Here is an 18,242-nt window from a genome sequence, read left to right as displayed (position 1 = left end):
TTGGCTCTGCATAGTTTAGCTCTCCATCGATTTGACTACTTACCTCTTAATTCCCGCTCAGGCTTAAAATGCAATGGGATTTTCTCAATTACTATTAAAACACTGAACACCTTAGATTCAGAAATGATGCATGGTGGGCATTGTAAGAAGTGCCCTGAAGCGAGAGACAAGGAGGCCTGAGTCCAAGTTTTTACCAAAGTCAGTCAACAGGCATTTATTAACTCACACTGACTCATTAGATGATGTCACTTCAGTGATCTAAAATCAACCACAAGGAATCTTGAGAGTTGGGGGAGGGGGGCCCCCCACAGGAAAGAAAAGGACATAGTCCCTAAACAGCAATCTTATTTTCTTCTCACTGCCCACAATAATCTAGTCACCTCACTGAGCCTTATTTTTTCTCAGATATGAGATGGAGATGATACTCACAAATACCTCCTAGGGTGTTGTGAAGAAAGTGCTTTCTAAGTCTTAAAATGTTGTATATAAATGTGGGTGGTTATTAATCTTCATAACAATAACAATAATCACGCACAAGTAGTCTCTGCTAGATTGATCTTCCTAAAGCACAGCTTTTAGTCAGTCACTCTTCCGCTCAAAAACCTTCTACGACTCCCAACTTTCTACTGCTGTCTATAATGTGGCATAGTCCATGTCTTTAAAATCCTACCCATCTCAGCTCCTATGCTACCTCTTCACGCCCCTGCAGGTGGTAGGAGAAAACCAACCTGGGATTAACAAGCATATTAATAAACAACACAATTTCCCCATAGGTAATTAAAAGCATAATACTATTGGTGATGTGGATGGTGCCATCGCCCAACAATGGTAGAAACAAAGCAGTAAAGGAAAAAAAAATGCTAAGCAGGGACCTAGATGTGGGTTTAAATCCTGGCTCTATCCCTCAATAGTTGTGTGACCCAGGACAGGTCACTTCGTGTTCTGTGCCTCAGTTTCCCTACTCATAAAATAGGGATTATAACATTTGCCCTGCCTCCCTCCTCAAGTTGTCGTAAAGATCAAATGTAGTGATGGTTCTGTCATTTCTTAGGGATTATTATTTATTAAGAGACCAAGATGAAAGTCTCGGGCAGCCCAAGTGATTCTTCTATGGAGGATTTACAGAAGAGGTGTCCAAGAATGGGAGGTTCAAAAGAAGCTATGATCTACCACAGAGGAGGGAACAACCACACCGAAAAGTCACAGAGCCAGGTCATCAAATCTAACTCCCTCATTTTACAGATGAGACCCAGAGAGGTTAAGAGACTTGCTTAGGGTCACCTGAGCACCTAAGCACCTGAGACAGGATTCAAACTCTTCCTGACTCCAAGTCTGGGACCCTGCCTCAGCATCACAGGTTTAGAGAAAGAAGGCCCACAAGTCCACTCCCTTCAACGTGCAGACGAGGAAACTAAGACCCAGAGAAACTGTGTGATCTATCTGGGGGCTCGTGACAATAAGGAAAGGAGCTAGAATTTGAACCCACATCCTCTGAATCCAAATCCAGAATTTTTTTTCTAATCTTGTGATCCTGTCCCTCAGATCCATCCAAGCATCAAAGAATCTACAATTCACTCCAATAGCACACACAAAGCTTTGTCACACACCCCCAAAGCTGGCTCAAATCTGCATGAGTCTGCAGGCTTACCTTCCCAACGCCTGGGTTCTCCTTGGCTTTGGCCACAGATCTCAGTAGGCAGGGGGGCGCCGGGGGAGGGCTGAGCTGCAGAACACCACTGAAGTTTGTCCCATAGATGGAAAAGTCGTGTGAGGGGGTCAGGGGTGGGTGAGGCTTCTTCTTCTTGGAGGCCAGGTTGAGCTTCTGGGCTGCTCTGTGAGGAGAAATGAGAAAGCGAGAGAGAGAGAGAGAGAGAGAGAGAGAGAGAGAGAGAGAGAGGAGAGAAAGAGAGAGAGAGAGAGAGAGAGATTACGTTACATTCCAACCCATTTCTGCAATCGAGACGGGCAAAACAGATGTGCGCTGTCCCTACTGCCTGCTTAGCAAATCAAGTCATTCCATTCTAATCAGATTTCATAAGGACACACCATCAGGAGACTAATAGAGGAAAATATGGACAGAAATATGGCTGGCAAGATAGTCTCTTAATTTCTCTCCCAGCAGAGTTTCAATTATACGGTAACTTTTTTTTTTCTAGCCACTTGGCAGTTGAGTTGAAGGCTGTGGAAATCTCATTGACATCATCAATTACTGAAATCAGTCCCTTGTCACTTGGCTGGACCAGATGGGTTTTCCTGGTACTAGTGTTTTGGAAAGTGATATCCTGGGATCTAACAAGTTACTCTGCAAAAGAAGGCATTTCTTTACATTACAAAATATCTCCAGCTGTTTTTAGTGAAATTACCTTAAAATAAACTTGGATCCTCATTGCCCAGAGGATAAAATGCCAAGTCCCTGGACTGGCATTCAAGGCCCTTCACTGCCTGGTCCCAGCCTTCATTTTGAGCCTTATTTTGCTTCCTACGCTTTGTATCCCAATCAAACTGAATTATTATTAACTGTTCCCTCTTCTCATCTTTCCTTCTCCTGCCCGTGCCCACTATGGGGACTATGTTTTATATAAACGTCCTGTCTCCATGCTTTATTCATAGCATGTGCTCATTACATTTTTTTTCTGAATGAATGAATGAGTATTTGGAGGAAAAGCCTTTGGACGAAATCTAGACATTCGGGGCTTGAAACCCCAAAGGCACTTCTTGTGGATTTTTGCGTGACAGAAGAGAAGTGTGAATGAAAAGTATCACTGAAAAATTAAAGAATGAGGAATGAACACACCTGCCACTCCTACATCCTAAAGCTGCCCCCTCCAAGCTAATTTCCAGATGAAATTAGTTCAACTAGTGAGAATTCAGCTCTATACCAACCGTGACGTTATGGAGCTCATACAAGAACCAAGAAGAAAGCAAGAGACCCCTGAGCAGAGAGAGCAGGTGGTCCGAAGTACCTGCACTAAGCTCATGCATGTTACTCACAGGGGAGAAGAGGCCCTAAGGCTTCACTCAGAGATCATTTACTTTCATTTTACCATAATTCTTACTGAACTGGACTCCTCGGGTTCCTAGGACCACAGCAAATTAGAAACAGATGTTTAGAAAATCACAGGACTAGGAGCCAGGAGAAACCTTACAGATTAGCTAGTTCCTCAGTAGGATTTAGGGAAGCTATGATTTGCCCAAGATCACATAGGCAATGAGTAACCAAGCCAGGATCCAAACCCAGTCTTCTGATTCCAAATTCAGGGCTCTCACCATTACACCATACTGCTCGTAAGAAGCAGGCACAGTAAGAGTGGTGGGGGTAGGGTCAGCCTGACACCGAAGAAAGAGACAAAAGAACTATAAATAGCAGACACAAGAATGCAAAAGGCCCAGCCATCTGGAGATATTTAGTGTCCAGGGAAACAGCCCCCCAAGCTCCAAGAGGCCCACAGGGGTATCTCTGCATTCCAGTAACTGGTGCTTCTAATAATGACTCTGATGAGCCATCCAGAAAAACATATAATATTCATACGTAATGATCAAGTGACAGAATTTAAAGCAGGAAAAATGATCTTATAATTGCAGAATGTCAGACCTGGAAGAAACTTTGGAGATCACCTCATTCAGTGGTTATCAATTTTTTTGGAGGGGGGAGAAGATACAGGAGGGGCTCACAACAGTATTATTCTTTGCTGCAAAGTATTAAGGTATACAGATTATATACATCGGCAAAACCATGGGGGAGTTGCATGCTAGCTCTGTACAATCTAGGTTACACCTGGAAAAACTCACTGCTATAGAATACTCTTTGAGAACCACAGATTGAATCCTTACATTCATTTTACAGATGGAGAAACTGACATCCGGAGAATTCAAGTGACTTGTTCGAGGTCCTCCAGGTAGAAGTAGGAGAGCCAGCTCTCAAACCCAGGTCTTCTGGGCTTTTCCCACCATACTAGGCTGACTCTCATGTATTGAACTTTCTACTTTTCCAGGTATATTCACATACATTGGCTTGTATCCTCAAAAATAACAAAAATAACAATATGAAAGACTAGTAACAGGATATCAACTTGTCTCAGGATCGTTTTTATCTGAGCCCCAGCCAAAAAGAAAGATGAAAAGAATAAGGTTATGATGACGAAGAAAGATAACAGATATGGATATGGATATGGATATGGACATGGACATGGACATGGACATGGACGTGGACATGGACATGGACATGGACATGGACGTGGACGTGGATATGGTTATGGATAATAAGATCCAAGTGTAGAATCAAAAGACCCTCCATGAGTAGTATCTTCCATCTTCCACCCAACCTCAGCCAAGAGTATATCAACAACGCAGCACAGAACATAGTTGAGTCATCCAAATTCATGGAATGGAGAGATTCATGATCAGAAATTCAGGATTGAATCACTGCTACCTGAAATTATAGAAGGCTTATCCTGAAGAGTTAAAGACTTAATGGTAGATGTAGATTATGCGGAGAAGCACCTACCAAATACCTAGCAAGACACTACCCAGTGGCTAGAAATTATACATCAGAGACTCATTATTTTTCATAGACTGACCATACTTATAAATACAGCCCTCAAGATACCCTGGAGAACTCAACCAATAAGCTGTGCTCTTGATCTCCAAGATATATGGAACAAATAGCTTTTGAGATCTAGAGACCTAGCAGAAAATGCCAAAATTAGGTGTGTGAGGCACATGCCCTTCCTGTTTGTCATTTCTGCCATGGGTGTTGTTTGGTGAGCCTACAGAGGATGCTACTAATACTTTTACTCAACTACAAAAGGTAGTTATTTTATTCCCTTAGGTAATGATCAGTAGAATATTAAATACGAAAGAAGAATGAATAATAGGATAGAGATTTGTCCTAAGACCATTTCTATCTGAATGCCAGTAATAAATGATGATGATGAAGGAGGAGGAGGAGGAAGAAGAGAAAGAGGAGAAGGGGGAAAAGGAGGAAGGGAGACAGTGAAATAATCAATAGAGAATGGCCTCAGAGTCAGGAGGACGCCCAGTCCCACCTCCCACAGATTCTGACTGTGTGACCTGAAGCAAATCTCAGGGCCCAAGGCAACACTGTAAGAACCAAGAGTGGCAGATCTGGATTCTTTGTTATTGTTCCTGACCCCCCATTGGGAGTTTTCTTGCCATTTCCTTCTTCAGTTCATTTTCCAGGTGAGGAATCTGGGGCAAAAAGTTTAAGTGATTTGCCCAGGGTCACAGAGCTAAGTAAGTGTCTAAGGCCAGATTTGAACTCAGGAAGATGAGTCTTCCTGACTTCAGGCCCAGTGAAAAGCATTTTTATATAGTCTTATCTGATTAAATTAGATCAAACAAACTTATAGGGTAAGCAGAGATAGCGTTATCCACGTTTGACCCCCAGGAATGTGTGAGTTGTTTTAGAAAAATTCCCGTTCTAAATGGTTAAAAAAATTTTTTTAAGTTCTAATGCATAAAAGGAATGATTCAAAAACCTCTAAATTTCATCTCTCAATAAGTTCCATTAAGGTAGAGACTGTCTTGCAGCTAAATGTTACAGCACCCCTCCTAAGTCTCAGTTTAAAAGAAAGGGGTTGGACTGCATGACCCCCTGAGGTCTCTGCCGGCTCTTGATCTATGATCCTAGGAGCACTATTCTCCGCATCACATAACCTCTCTTTAAAGAAGCAGGCAATTGTGGACAATTATTCAATTTCCCATTCTAAAGTTCTTTCCAGGTCTGGCATTCTATGTTGTGATCCTATGTTCTCAAGTCCCTTCCGTGTTCTATGTGCTAAGGTCCCTTCCAGCTCTGGTGTTCTGGGTTCATTCTCTACTGGGGTCAGAAAAGGACAAAATTCTCAACCACTCTACACAGTGTCAGAAGTGAAATGAATTTCAAAAGGAGAGGTAGGAAACAAACATTTATTAAGCACCTGCTGTGTATTAAGTGCTTTATAAATATTGTCCTATTTGATCCTCCCACCAACAACCCTGTGAGGTAGGTAGTACTGTTATCATCCCCATTTTACAGTTGAGGAAACTGAGGCAGGCAACGGTCAAGTGACTTGCTTAGGGTAATACAGCCACTAAGTATCTGATGCTGGATTTGAACTCAGGTCTTCCTGACTCCTGGCTCAGCACTCTATCCACTGCGTCACCCAAAGACAAACTGTTATTGGTTTATCTTAAAAGGGCAGCGTTTTGTGAGAGGCACTGCAGCGTAGCAGAAAGACTCATCTGGTTCAATAAGAAGGGAAATTAGGTTGGATTATCAGTTCCGATACTTCCTAGCCGTGTGACCCTAGCTAAGTCATTTCCCTCCACAAAACCTGTTTCTTCAGCTAAAAGGGGTGCAATTATAACTCCCAGTACTTTCTTCACCGGGTTGTTTTTTAAGCTGATTTCCAGCTCAGCACATGAGAACTCAAGTCCTAGCATTCTGGGACTTGCAGGAGAACCAGGAAGAGAGCCAGAGACCTCAAAGCAGAGAAAGATCACAGGCTGGTTGGGAGGGAAGTACTTAATTTCAAAAAACAAACAAACAAACAAAAGGAATGGGAAAAGCCATCGGCAAATCTCACTTAACTCTCTGAGAATCACCCTTCTCATTTGTAAAATGGGGAGAATCAATCATATCCTCAGTATGGGAAGCAGTGTGGTTCAGTGGAAAGAACATAGGATGTAGAGTCAAGGGAGCTGAGTTCAAATCCTGCCTCTGCCTGTGGATTAGGACATGGCATTTCACGCCAGTGAGCCTGTAGAACGAAGACGCTGGGGTTACATGATCTCTAGAGTCCCTTCCTGCTAAACTCTGTGATCCTCATGCAGTTTCTTGAGAAAACACTTTCTTAACATTACAGTATTATAGAAATGAAACGTTATTATTTCCTGGAGCGCCCTTATGATTCAACCTCCTCTTTTCATTCCCTGGGCTCTCCAGGTGCAGAATTAAAAGATAACTAATGACTATTTAAACCAAAAACAAAAATGCTCTGCCGAAATCCAAGAACAAGTTCACCCCAGAAGCAGGGGGCAATGACTGGTAATGCTCTCCCAGGCAGAGGAATCGTTTAACAGCAACCACGTTATTGTAATTATGTGCACATTACCAACTACTTTCTCAATCTGGGGGGTGGGCATTGGCCAACACCTCCCACTAAGGACTAGGCATCCTCGGTTTAATTCAACCTTAAAGTCCCTAAGCCCACCCCTTAAGAACTTTCAGAGAGGTGAACACCTCGGGGACTAGGAATATAGAATATTTACAGGTGATCGACAGAACAAATAAAGAGGTGATCTAAGGACCTTGGGGGCAGCTGGGTGGCATAATGGATGGCATACCCAGCCTGGAGTCAGGAAGACTCCTCTTCCCAAGTTCAAATCCAGCCTCAGACACTTCCTAGCTGTGTGACCCTGGGCAAGTCACATAACCCTGTCTGCCTCAGTTTCCTCATCTGTAAAATTAGCCAGAAAAGGAAACGGCAAACTACTCCAGTATCTTTGCCAAGAAAGCCCCAAATGGGGTCTTGAAGAATCAGACATGAACGAAAGGACAGAACAGCAACAACAACTGAGAACCTTGGGCATATCTAGAAGAATGCCAAAGAATAAAGCAGGTGGTTTTCCGCCCAGCAGACTCGGGGAAAGGGAGTTCAGTATCCATCAGGTTTATGGCCACACCATCTCAAGCAGATCTCTCCCTACTCTGGGTCTCAAGTTTTCCCATCTACAAAACAAGGAGGTGAGACTAGGTGTGGGAAATGTGAAAGACTGTGGCACTCAGCTAAAAGATACGGGTTCAAAACCTGCCTCTGCTACTCACTGGCTCTGCTAACTTGACAAAGTCACTTCTCTGTCTTTGAGACTCAGTTTCCCCAAATGCTAGGTGAAGGAGTTGGGTTAGATTATCCTAAGGTCGGGGCAGCTAGGTGCCCCAGTAAGTAGAGCACCTGCCCTGCAGTGAGGAGGACCTGAGTTCAAATCTGGCCTCAGACACTTGACACACTTACTAGCTGTGTGACCTTGGGCAAGTCACTTAACCCCAATTGCCCTGCCTTCCCCCCCCCCCCCGCAAAAAGAAAAAAAAAATTTTAAAAGTTGCCTTAATTTAAAAAAAAAAAGAAAAAAGATTATCCTAAGGTTCCTTCAAGTCCCTTCCACTTCTGGAATTCTAGATATATTGTATTCTGTGTCCTCAAAGATCCCTTCTGGCTCTGACATCCTCTGTTCTATGTTCTAAAATCTCTTTCAGCTCAAAGCATTATAGTGAAGTGGGGTCAAATTAATTGACCCCTCCCAGCTGCATATTGGCTTAGAAAAGCACAAATTAATATTATCTACGTTGTATTTTTATTTATTCTATTAAACATTTCTCAATCACATTTTAATCCAATTTGACCCCACTGGGGAGTTTGCTGGCCATGAGTTTGATACCAGCAGACATGGAGTCCAGAAAACCTGGGTTTGAAAATCACCTCAAACACCTAGAAGCTGAGTGACTCTGGAAAAGTCACCTGACTTACTTAAGCCTCAGTTTCGTCATTGGTACAACAGGAATCATCATAGCACTGACTGCACAGGATTGTTATGGAACTAATAAGAAAACATCGGTAGAGTATTTTGAAAACCTTCTTTTTCCCTCCCAGACTCACAGTGAGGAAACTCCTTCTACTATAGCATTTCTGCAGATGTTCTGAAATACATATTCTTAGAGGAGAGTAGATTGGGGCATCAAGGGATTATTAAATGACTTATCCAAGGTCACATAACCGGCATGGCCAGAGGCATGATTTGAAGCCAGGTGTTAATGATGATGAGGCTAGCTCTCTTGGGAGGTAGCATAGGACAGTGCCGATGGACGATAGAAAGAAGGAAGGAAGGAAAGAAAGAAGGAGGGAAGGAGGGGAGGAGGGAAGGAAGGAGGAAGGAAGGAATGAGGGAAAGAGGATAGGGAGGGAAGAAGGAAGGAAGGAGGGAGGAAGGAAGGAAGGAGGGAAGGAGTGAAGGGGAGAGGGCAGGAAGGAAGGAAGGAGGGAAAGAGGGAGGGAGGGAAGAAAGGAAGGAAGGAGGGAAGGAAGGAAGGAAGGAAGGAAGGAAGGAAGGAAGGAAGGAAGGAAGGAAGGAAGGAAGGAAGGAAGGAAGGAAATACAGATTTATTAAGTGCCAAATATAGCAATGGAGTCAGGAAAGGTGAATTAAAATCTTATCTCTGATGCTTACAACTTATGTGACCTTGGGCAAATCTCCCTGAGACTCAATTTCCTCATCTGTAAAAGAAAGAAGTTGGACTGGATGACCTCTGAGGTCTCTTCCAGTTCTTGACCCCCACTCCTACGAGCTCACATGATCTCTTTTTAAAGTGCTGTATAAATATGGGCAATGATTCAATTTCCACTTTTAAAAGCTCCTTCCAGGTTTTGCATTCTCTTCTGTGATCCCACGCTCTCAAGTCCCTTCCAGCTCCGACACTCTGTGTTCTATGTTCTAAGGTCCCCTCTGCGTCTCATGTCCTAGGATTCATTCTCTACTTGAGGTCAGAAAAGGACTCAGATTTTCTTTCCGGGGCGGTCCTGACAGACTCTTGTGGTCTCTACCAGCCTGCCACATGGCTCCATGATCTCCTATTTTATTTACCATTTCGCCTGATGTCTGCTCATCCTCAGACCTCTCAATTCTAAAGGCCTTGCTCCCTCTTCCTCTCTTCCCAAAGACTGTTATTTATTTAGTGTGCCAAATGAAACCCTTGGAGTGGAACCACACCTTGGACTCTCAGGCCATGAGCCCCATCTCCCCTTCCAATTAAACCTTGCACAGAGCAGCTCTATATTATCTGCCTCCCTTGCTGTGAGATCTACCGCCTGCATTTTGTTTAACTCCTTTTCTCTTTAATAGGAGTTGTCTTTTAAGATACTCCAGGGACATCCTTCCTCATAGCGAGGTGTCATAGCAGAAAATAAAAGTAATCTACGACACATTTAGGGGCACTCAAATATAACGGCGACAAGGGACAGGCCCTAACCCGCTCCTCTGAACAATCCACAGATTATAGAGGATTCACAGGGCTGCCCAGCAGGCCTACCCGAAGTTCAATTACCCTGTGCATAGGACCAAGAGATCAGGCTTGCCTAGAGTTGGATCTAAGTACATAAACAAATATTCATCCCTGGAGAATGGCTTGGGGCGGGGGGCAGGACTGGAGGGGTGGAATGGGGAGAGCAAGGAAGATGGGAAGACAGTTGTCATAAACATTCTAAGTGGTGACACCGTTGGAAGAATATAATGGAATGCCACCTTACACATAGGATCCCAGGAAAACAGAGAATCATAGGCCTCGGGCTGGGAGGGACTGAGGGGAGACATATTTCCCCAACCCTTTATTTTACAGGTAAGGAAACTGAATCCCAGGGAGGTTAATTTACTTGCTTGACAGTACAGGAGTAGCAGAACCCTGCTATATGTACATGTGTGTCTATGTCATCTCCCTGAATTTGGGTCGTCTCCCCTAATTAGAAAGCAAGCTCCTTGAAAGTAAGGACTGTCTTCCTTTCCTATGTGTATCTCCAGAGCTTGGCACACAGTAAGGGCTTTGGAAATGCTTTTTCTTTTCAAGTAGGGAAGAAGGAAACAAGCACCTACTATGTGCCAGGCACTTGCCGAGCGCTTTACAACCATTATCTTATTTGATCCTCAACAGCTCTGGGAGGTGGGGGCTATTATTATCTCAATGTTACAGTGGACAAAAATGAGGCAGCTAGAAGTTATGTGACTTGCCCAGGGTCACACAGCTGTCTGAGGTCACATTTGGACCCAGGTCTTCCTGACTTCAGACCCAGCATTCTATCTATTGTACCACATAGTGTTGCCAAGATTCTAACTCAAGTCACATAACTCCTCATTCAGCACATTGCCGGTTCCATGCAGGGACAGCTGTGTATTTGTCCATGGTGTTTCTCATTCTTCTTAGAACTTCAAAACAACCCTGTGAAGTAGGTGGTACCACCCCGCCTTTTTCAGGTGAAGAAACTAAACTCATATACAGGCAGACAGAATGACATATAGACAAGCTGACGGAAAGGTAGCAAGAAAAAGAAAAGTAAAGAAAGATAGAAAGAGACAGACAGACAGACAGACAGAAGAGGGAGGGAGGGAGGAAGGGAGGGAGGAACGGAGGGAGGGGGAAAGGGAGAGAGGGGGGAAGGGAGGGAGGGAGTAAGGGAGAGGGAGGCAGTGGGAAAGGGGGAGAGGGAGGAAGGGAGGGAGTACAGAGAGGGCAAACAATATCTCAAGCAAGTTCTCTCTCCTCCAGGGCCTTGGGTTCCATGGATAAAGCCCAGTTCATGTTTAAATAGCACTGTAAGGTTTGCATCGTATTTAATAGACATTCTCCCATTGCCACATCATACCATGCTACCTGTAAAATTGAGTGTTTTCCGGGCTGGAAACAGCACAGGTTTGAAATCCAGCCCAGCTGCTTACACTCCCTTCCCTGTCTTCTCTTCCCCGGGCTAAATCTTCCCAGTCCCTTCCCTTGGTCCCTTTAAGACTGTCTTCAGTGCTTTCATCACCCTGGTTGCCCTGCTCTGGAATCTCTTGAGTTTTTCCCATGTCCGTGCTACAGAGTAGTGCCCAGAACTAAAGACAATACTCCATGCGTAGTACGACTAGGACAGAACACAGTGATGTTAAAACCCACCTTGCTCTGGACACTCCTTCCTCCCTTAAGGGACCTAGAAGCGTTTATTTCTTCTGGTTTCCAGCTCATACTGTTGACTCAATCCTGAGGGTGCAGGCCATTAAAAGAGGTAGATCTTTTTTTCACACAAAGGGAATGACCCTTGCCCTTGAAATGGCAGAACCATATTGGCTAACTGGAGTCGATAGCCAAGATAATTAAGAAGACAGTGTGCCAAGATTGGGTAGATAATGATGGCTGATCCACTATCAGTGATGTTGGAGAGATTGTGGGGCATAGGAGAGATCCCACCAGACTGGAGAAGGGCCAATGTTGTCTTGATTTTCAAAAATGGAAAGAGAAAAGAGTTGGTCACCTATAGGTCGGTTAACTTGACTTCAATTCCTGGGAAAGTTTTGGGAAGGATCATGACAAGATCGTTGATAAACATCTAGGAAGGAAAGCAATGATAACGAAAAGCCAGCAGAGACTCATCAAGAACAGGCCGTGCCAAACCAATCTTATTTCCTTCCTTGACAGGGTGACTATTTAGTTGTTGTTCGGTCGTGTCTGACTCTCCATGACCGCATTTGGAGTTGTCTTGGCAGAGATACTGGAATGGTTTGCTATTTCCTTCTGCAGCTCATTTTATAGATGAGAAACTGAGGCAAACAGGGTTCAGTGACTTACCCAAGGTCACATAGCCAGTAGGTGTCTTGAGGACAAATCTGAACTAACTCCAGGGCCAGTGCTCTCTCTCCACTGCACCATCTAGCTGCCCCAGGGTTGCCGTACTGATAAATTAAGGGAATGCTATGGATACAATTACCTAGATTTTAGCAAAGCTTTGATAACGTATCTCATGCTATTCTTATGGAGAAGATGGAGAAAGGACAAAATGAGAATACAATTAGATAAATTCAGAACTGATTGGATAGCTGGACTCAAAGACTCATTGTTAACAATTCCAAATCCATGTGGCAGGAGGTCTCTAGTGAGGTGTTTCAGAGATCTTCTCCTGACCCTAGACCGGTTTAGCATTTTTATCAATGACCAGAGATAAAGGCATAGATAGGATGCTCATCAAATGTATGGATGATGAAAAGATAACAAACCAGGTGAAAGTCACTAGGGAGAATGTAAAACCTCACTTGAATATAAAAAAATCAACTTTGCAAACAGAAGATAGAGAAGCCATGGTTAGACGTCAATTTGACTGGGAAATTTGCTGTGGTTCAGTCAGTTTTTCAGTCATGACAACTCTTCATGACCCATTTGAGGTTTTCTTGGCAAAGATACTGGCATGGTTTGCCACTTCCGTCTTCAGCTCATTTTACAGAAGAGGAAACTGAGGTAAATAGGGTCGAGTGACTTGCCCAGCGTCATGGAACTATTAAGTGTCTGAGGACAAATTTGAACTCAGGTCCTCCTGACTCCAGGGCAGGAGCTCCATCCACTTCCTCACCTAGCTGCCCTGCGGGGTATACTGGACATCAATATGAGTTACCGATGTTCTGCAGCAATTAAAATCGTTAATTCCATCTTACACCCCATTGAGAGAGAAACAAATAGATGATAGCAAGCCTCTGCTCAGGCCTTATAGTCTCATCTGGAGCATTATGTTAAATTCTGGGGGCCATAGCTTAAAGAGAACATTAGATTCAGGGTCTAGCTACACAGATCCCCAAAAGGACCTCCCTTCCTCTCTCTACTAACACCCTCTCCCACCTTCAACCCCACAGTTAATGGAGTGAGTCTCAGAAGAGGAAGTGAAAAATTCCAAACACAGACAGCCCTTTCCTAAAGACCAGGCAACACCTGGTGTTTTAAGAAGCAACAGAAACCCGAAGCCTCAGGCCTTTAGCTACTCCCATTCCATGTATCTTCCTTGACAGGAGCCAGCCCTCCCCCCAATATCAGGCCTCTGCCCTGTGGCTGAGACTCAGCTTCTGCTCCCCTAAAAACACACCTTCCTGCCCTCTTTGCCACTTTTGCAGCTCTAGGGGAGTCCACTTGGAAGAGAAGGGAAAAGTTATCTCTTGTAGCTCTCTCTCCCCTCCCTCTTAGAAACTGCTTGGGTCACTTCCTTCTGCCCATCTCCTCCTCCCCCAAATTAATCACTGGTGTCAATGTCTCTCCACATAATCAGGGAGGAGGCCCCTGGGTCTGTTTACAGAAGGAACGAGGCCTCTCTGGACTGAAACTGCTTGTCTGTCGGCTGTCCATCAGAGGATCTGGCCAGTTGGTTTCACTCAGGCCTCCCCAGCCTGGCAAACCTCCCCCAAGGCGCCAGCCTGGGGCCTCCCCATGAGTCGGGCTGAGGGGGAAGTCTGAAACAATAGAATGCAGGCCCCTCCCTTTCAGGCCCCTGCCCCTGGGGGAAAGTGGTCAGCCCAGAGAGAGGACCAAGCTGGTGAGGCCCTCCATAGGATTCCTTCTCTAGGAACTGAAGGAAGCCACAAAACTATAGAATCTCAAAACCACAGTGGGAAGGAAACTCAGAGGGCAACTAGTCCAACTCATAATTGAAAAGGAATCTTTTCCCTAACAGATGGAGAAACTGAAACCCAAGGATGTGACTTGCTGAAAGTCAAAGAAGGATCTGATGGCAGAAGTGACATTAGAACCTAGGAATTATCAGTTCAATGTCATTTATAAAAGATACCTACTTGCAGACACCCAGTGATGGGGAACTCACTGTGTGACCTTGGATAAGACACCCCTTCTGGGACTCAGTTTCCTCATTTATAAATAAGGGAATAGACTAAGCAGTGGTTATCAAAGTGTGATCTGCAGACCACTGGGGGGCTCCTGAAACACTTTCAAGGGGGTTGTTGAGGCCAAAGCTATTGTCATAATAATACTGACACATTATTTGCCTATTAAAATAGTCCTCTCTTTTCCCACTCTATGGGAATTTCAAATTTATGTTATTTCAAATTTATCCTGTATATATACATAGCTGTTTGCATGTTCTCTCCCTCAATTGACTGAATTCCTTGAGAGCAGGGGGTGTCTTTGACCTTTCTCCGTCAGTGCCTGGCATACAGTTGGTACTTAATAAAAGCTGACCGACTGACTACCTTAACACCAGATTTTCCTCACATACTTCAACATATCACAACAGATTGACTGCAGAAACAGATATTAGAATCCAGCTGTCTGCTATTAAGCCAAACATTAAGAGATTTGCAAAAATATGTAAAACGATGTCACTTTTCTCACTAAATATTTTTTTGTTTTGGAAGTTATTTTTCATAAAAATATGTTATTTATGCTAACATAAAAGTTTATTATTATTTTTAAATAAATTCATTTATATTTATTCTTAAATGAATAAATAAATGTTTATCAGTTTTGATTTCTAATATGGTCATCATCAATGGATAACCTACAAACCCAAAGACTTCTAGAGGTCCTCAATTCTTTTAATTAATTTATTTATTTTTAGTTTACAACATTCAGTTCCACAAGCTTTTGAGTTTTAAATTTTCTCCCCTTCCCTCTCTTTCCCCCTCCCCATGATGGCATGCAATCTGTTATAGGTTTTACATATACATTCCCATTGAACATATTTTCACATTAGTTATGTTGCAAAGAAGAATCATAACCAATGGAATGAACCACAAGACAGAAGAAACAAAACCAAAAGAGAGAGAAAATAGCATGCTTCAATCTGCATTCAGACTCCATATTTCTTTCTCTGGATGTGGATAACATTTTCTATCATGAGCCTTTTAGGGTTGTCTTAGAACCTTGCATTGCTGAGAAGAGCCAAGTTTGTCAAAATTAGTCATCGCACAATCTGTCTGTAAGTGTGTATAATGTTCTCCTGGTTCTGTTCCCCTAACTCAGCATCAGTTCATATAAGTCTTTCCAGGTTTTTCTGAAGTCTGCCTGCTCCTCATTTCTTATAGCACATTCATATATCACAACTTGTTCATTCATTCCCCAATTGATGGGCATTCCCTCAATTTCCAATTCTTTGCCACCACAAAAAGAGTTGCTATAAATATTTTTGTATACGTGGGTCCTTTTCCCATTTGTATTTGGGATACAGACCTAGAAGTGGCACTGCACTGTCAAAGGGTATGCACATTTTTATAGCCCTTTGGGTATAGTTCCAAATTGCTCTCCAGAATGGTTATATCAGTTCATAACTCCACCAGCAATGTAACAGTGTTCCAATTTTCCCACATCTTCTCCAGCATGTATAATTTTCCTGTTTTGTCATGTTAGCCAATCTGACAGGTGTGATGTGGTACCTAAGAGTTGTTTTGATTTGCATTTCTGTAATCAGTAGTGATGTAGAGCATTTTTTCATATGACTATAGATATCTTTAATTTCTTCCTCTGAAAACTGTTCATATATCGTTTGACCATTTATCAATTGGGGAATAACTTGTATTCTTATAAATTTGACTCAGTTCTCTATATATATTTTAGAAATGGAGCCTTTATCAGAGACACTGGCTGCAAAAAATTCTTTCCCAGTTTTCTGCTTCCCTCCTAGTCTTAACTGTATTGGCTTTGTTTGTACAAACCATTTTCAATTTAATGTAATCAAAATTATCGATTTTGCATTTCATAATGTTTTCTATCTCTTGTTTGGTCATAAATTCTTCCCTTCTCCATAAATCTGACAGGTAACTATTCCTTGCTCCCCTAAATTGTTAATAGTATCAGCCTTTATACCTAGATCACGTACCCATTTAGACTTTATTCTGGTATACGGTGTAAGATATTGGTCAACGCCCAGTTTCTGCCATATCATTTTCTAGTTTTCCCAGCAGTTTTTGTCAAACAGTGAGTTCTTATCCCAGAAGCTGGAATCTTTGGGTGACTACTGCATCTTGTGTACCTAACCTATTTCACTGATCCACCACTCTATTTCTTAGCCAGTACCAAATAGTTTTGATGACTGCTGCTTTATAGTACAGTTTAACATCTTGTATGGCTAGGCCTCCTTCCCTAGCATTTTTTTTTCATTAAGTCCCTTGATATTCTGGACCTTTTGTTCTTCTAGATGAATTTTGTTTTTATTTTTTCTAGCTCTATAAAATAATTTGTTGGTAGTTTGATTGGTATGGCACTGAATAAGTAAATTAGTTTAGGTAGAAGAGGCCCTCAATTTTTAAGAAGGGGTCCTGAGACCAAAAAGTTTGAGAACCGCCAGACTAGACACCCTGTGAGGCTCCTTCCAGCTCTCAATCTATTTTCCTGAGGCAGCCCATTCCAATTTTGAATAAGTCTGATTGTTAGGAAGTCCTTTTTTTTTCTTACTCTCAGCCAAAATCTTCATCTCTGCAACTATCTTTTTACTCTTCACCCTGACCTCTAGAGTCAGGCAGAATACATCTGATCCTATTCCTCTGTGGAAACTTTTTTTGCTCAGTCATTCCGACTCTTCATGACCCCATTTGGGGTTTTCTTAGCAAAGATACTGGAGTGATTTGCTATTTTCTTCTCCAGCTTATCTTACAGGTGAGGGGAACTGAGGCAAACAGGGTTAAGTGACTTGATCTGAGGCCAAATTTGAACTCAGGAAAATGAGTCTTCCTGACTCCATGCCACCTGGCTGCCCTGAAAACTTTTTAGATACTTGAAGAAAGCTATCCCATCCCTCCAAGTCTTCTGTTTTCTAGGCTAAATATCTCCAATTTCTCCAAATGATCTTCACCTATTACAATCCCCGGTCTATTCACCATCCTGGTTCTCCTCCAGAGTCTAAACAGTGCTTTCACCTGTATTCAGGTTAAATTCAGTTGCTCCTCACTTTCCTTAACTTTAAAACAAAGGTCCTGAACTAAATAACCTTCAAGGTCCCTTCAAGGTCTAATGTATGAGCCTAAAAGATCAAGGATAAGTTAGCAAAAAGTAAAGGCCCAGAGCCTTCGGTGACACCCTGTGGTGTGCTAGTAAACATTTAACAACCAGGCTCTCTGAGAGGGAAAACATAAGCACACACTTTTAACTTTAATCTGCATATTGGAACCTTCTCAAGTCTAATCAACAAAACTATAAAGCAGCCCCAAAAATTGGAAAATTGAGGGGATGTCCATCAACTGGGGAATGGCTAAACCAGTTGTAGTACATGAATGTAATGGAATACTATTGCGCAATAAGAAATTATGAGCAGCCAGATTTCAGAAAAAACCTTACATGAACTGATGCAAAGCAAAATGAGCAGAACCAGGAAAACACTGTACACAGTAACAGCAACATTCTCAGCAACACAATGACCTAAGACAATTACAAAAGACTCATAATGGAAAATGCTATCCACCTCCAGAGAAAGAACTGATGGAGTCTGAATGTAGATGGAAGCAGACTATTTTCACTTCATTTTTTTCATGGTTTTTTTTCCAGTTAGTCTGTTTCTTTGTTCACAACTATGACTAATATGGAAATATGTTTTACATGATTGCACATATATAACCTACACCAAACTGCTTGCCATTTTAGGAAGAGGGAAGGGGACAGGGGCAGGAGGAAGGAGTAAAAATTTGGAATGCAAAATTTTGTAAAAATGAATGCTAAAAAGTATCTTTATATGTAATTAGAA

The 18,242-nt window shown here is 42.7% G+C and overlaps 1 protein-coding gene across 1 annotated transcript in view; it reads right to left on the bottom strand.

Annotated features, from left to right (window-relative positions):
* Positions 1–18,242, bottom strand: part of KIF26A (kinesin family member 26A) — a 169,110-nt gene that overhangs the window by 50,942 nt on the left and 99,926 nt on the right. Inside the window, exon 5 of the mRNA XM_036749690.1 lies at positions 1,649–1,832. Within this exon, the coding sequence (XP_036605585.1) occupies positions 1,649–1,832 (184 nt within the window). The remainder of the gene's footprint in view (positions 1–1,648; positions 1,833–18,242) is intronic.

This window comes from Trichosurus vulpecula, chromosome 3 (assembly GCF_011100635.1).
Source record: "Trichosurus vulpecula isolate mTriVul1 chromosome 3, mTriVul1.pri, whole genome shotgun sequence".
In the NCBI taxonomy this organism is placed as follows: domain Eukaryota; kingdom Metazoa; phylum Chordata; class Mammalia; order Diprotodontia; family Phalangeridae; genus Trichosurus; species Trichosurus vulpecula.
Note: the sequence above shows the minus strand (reverse complement) of the source record. Positions and strands in the feature narration are given on the sequence as shown.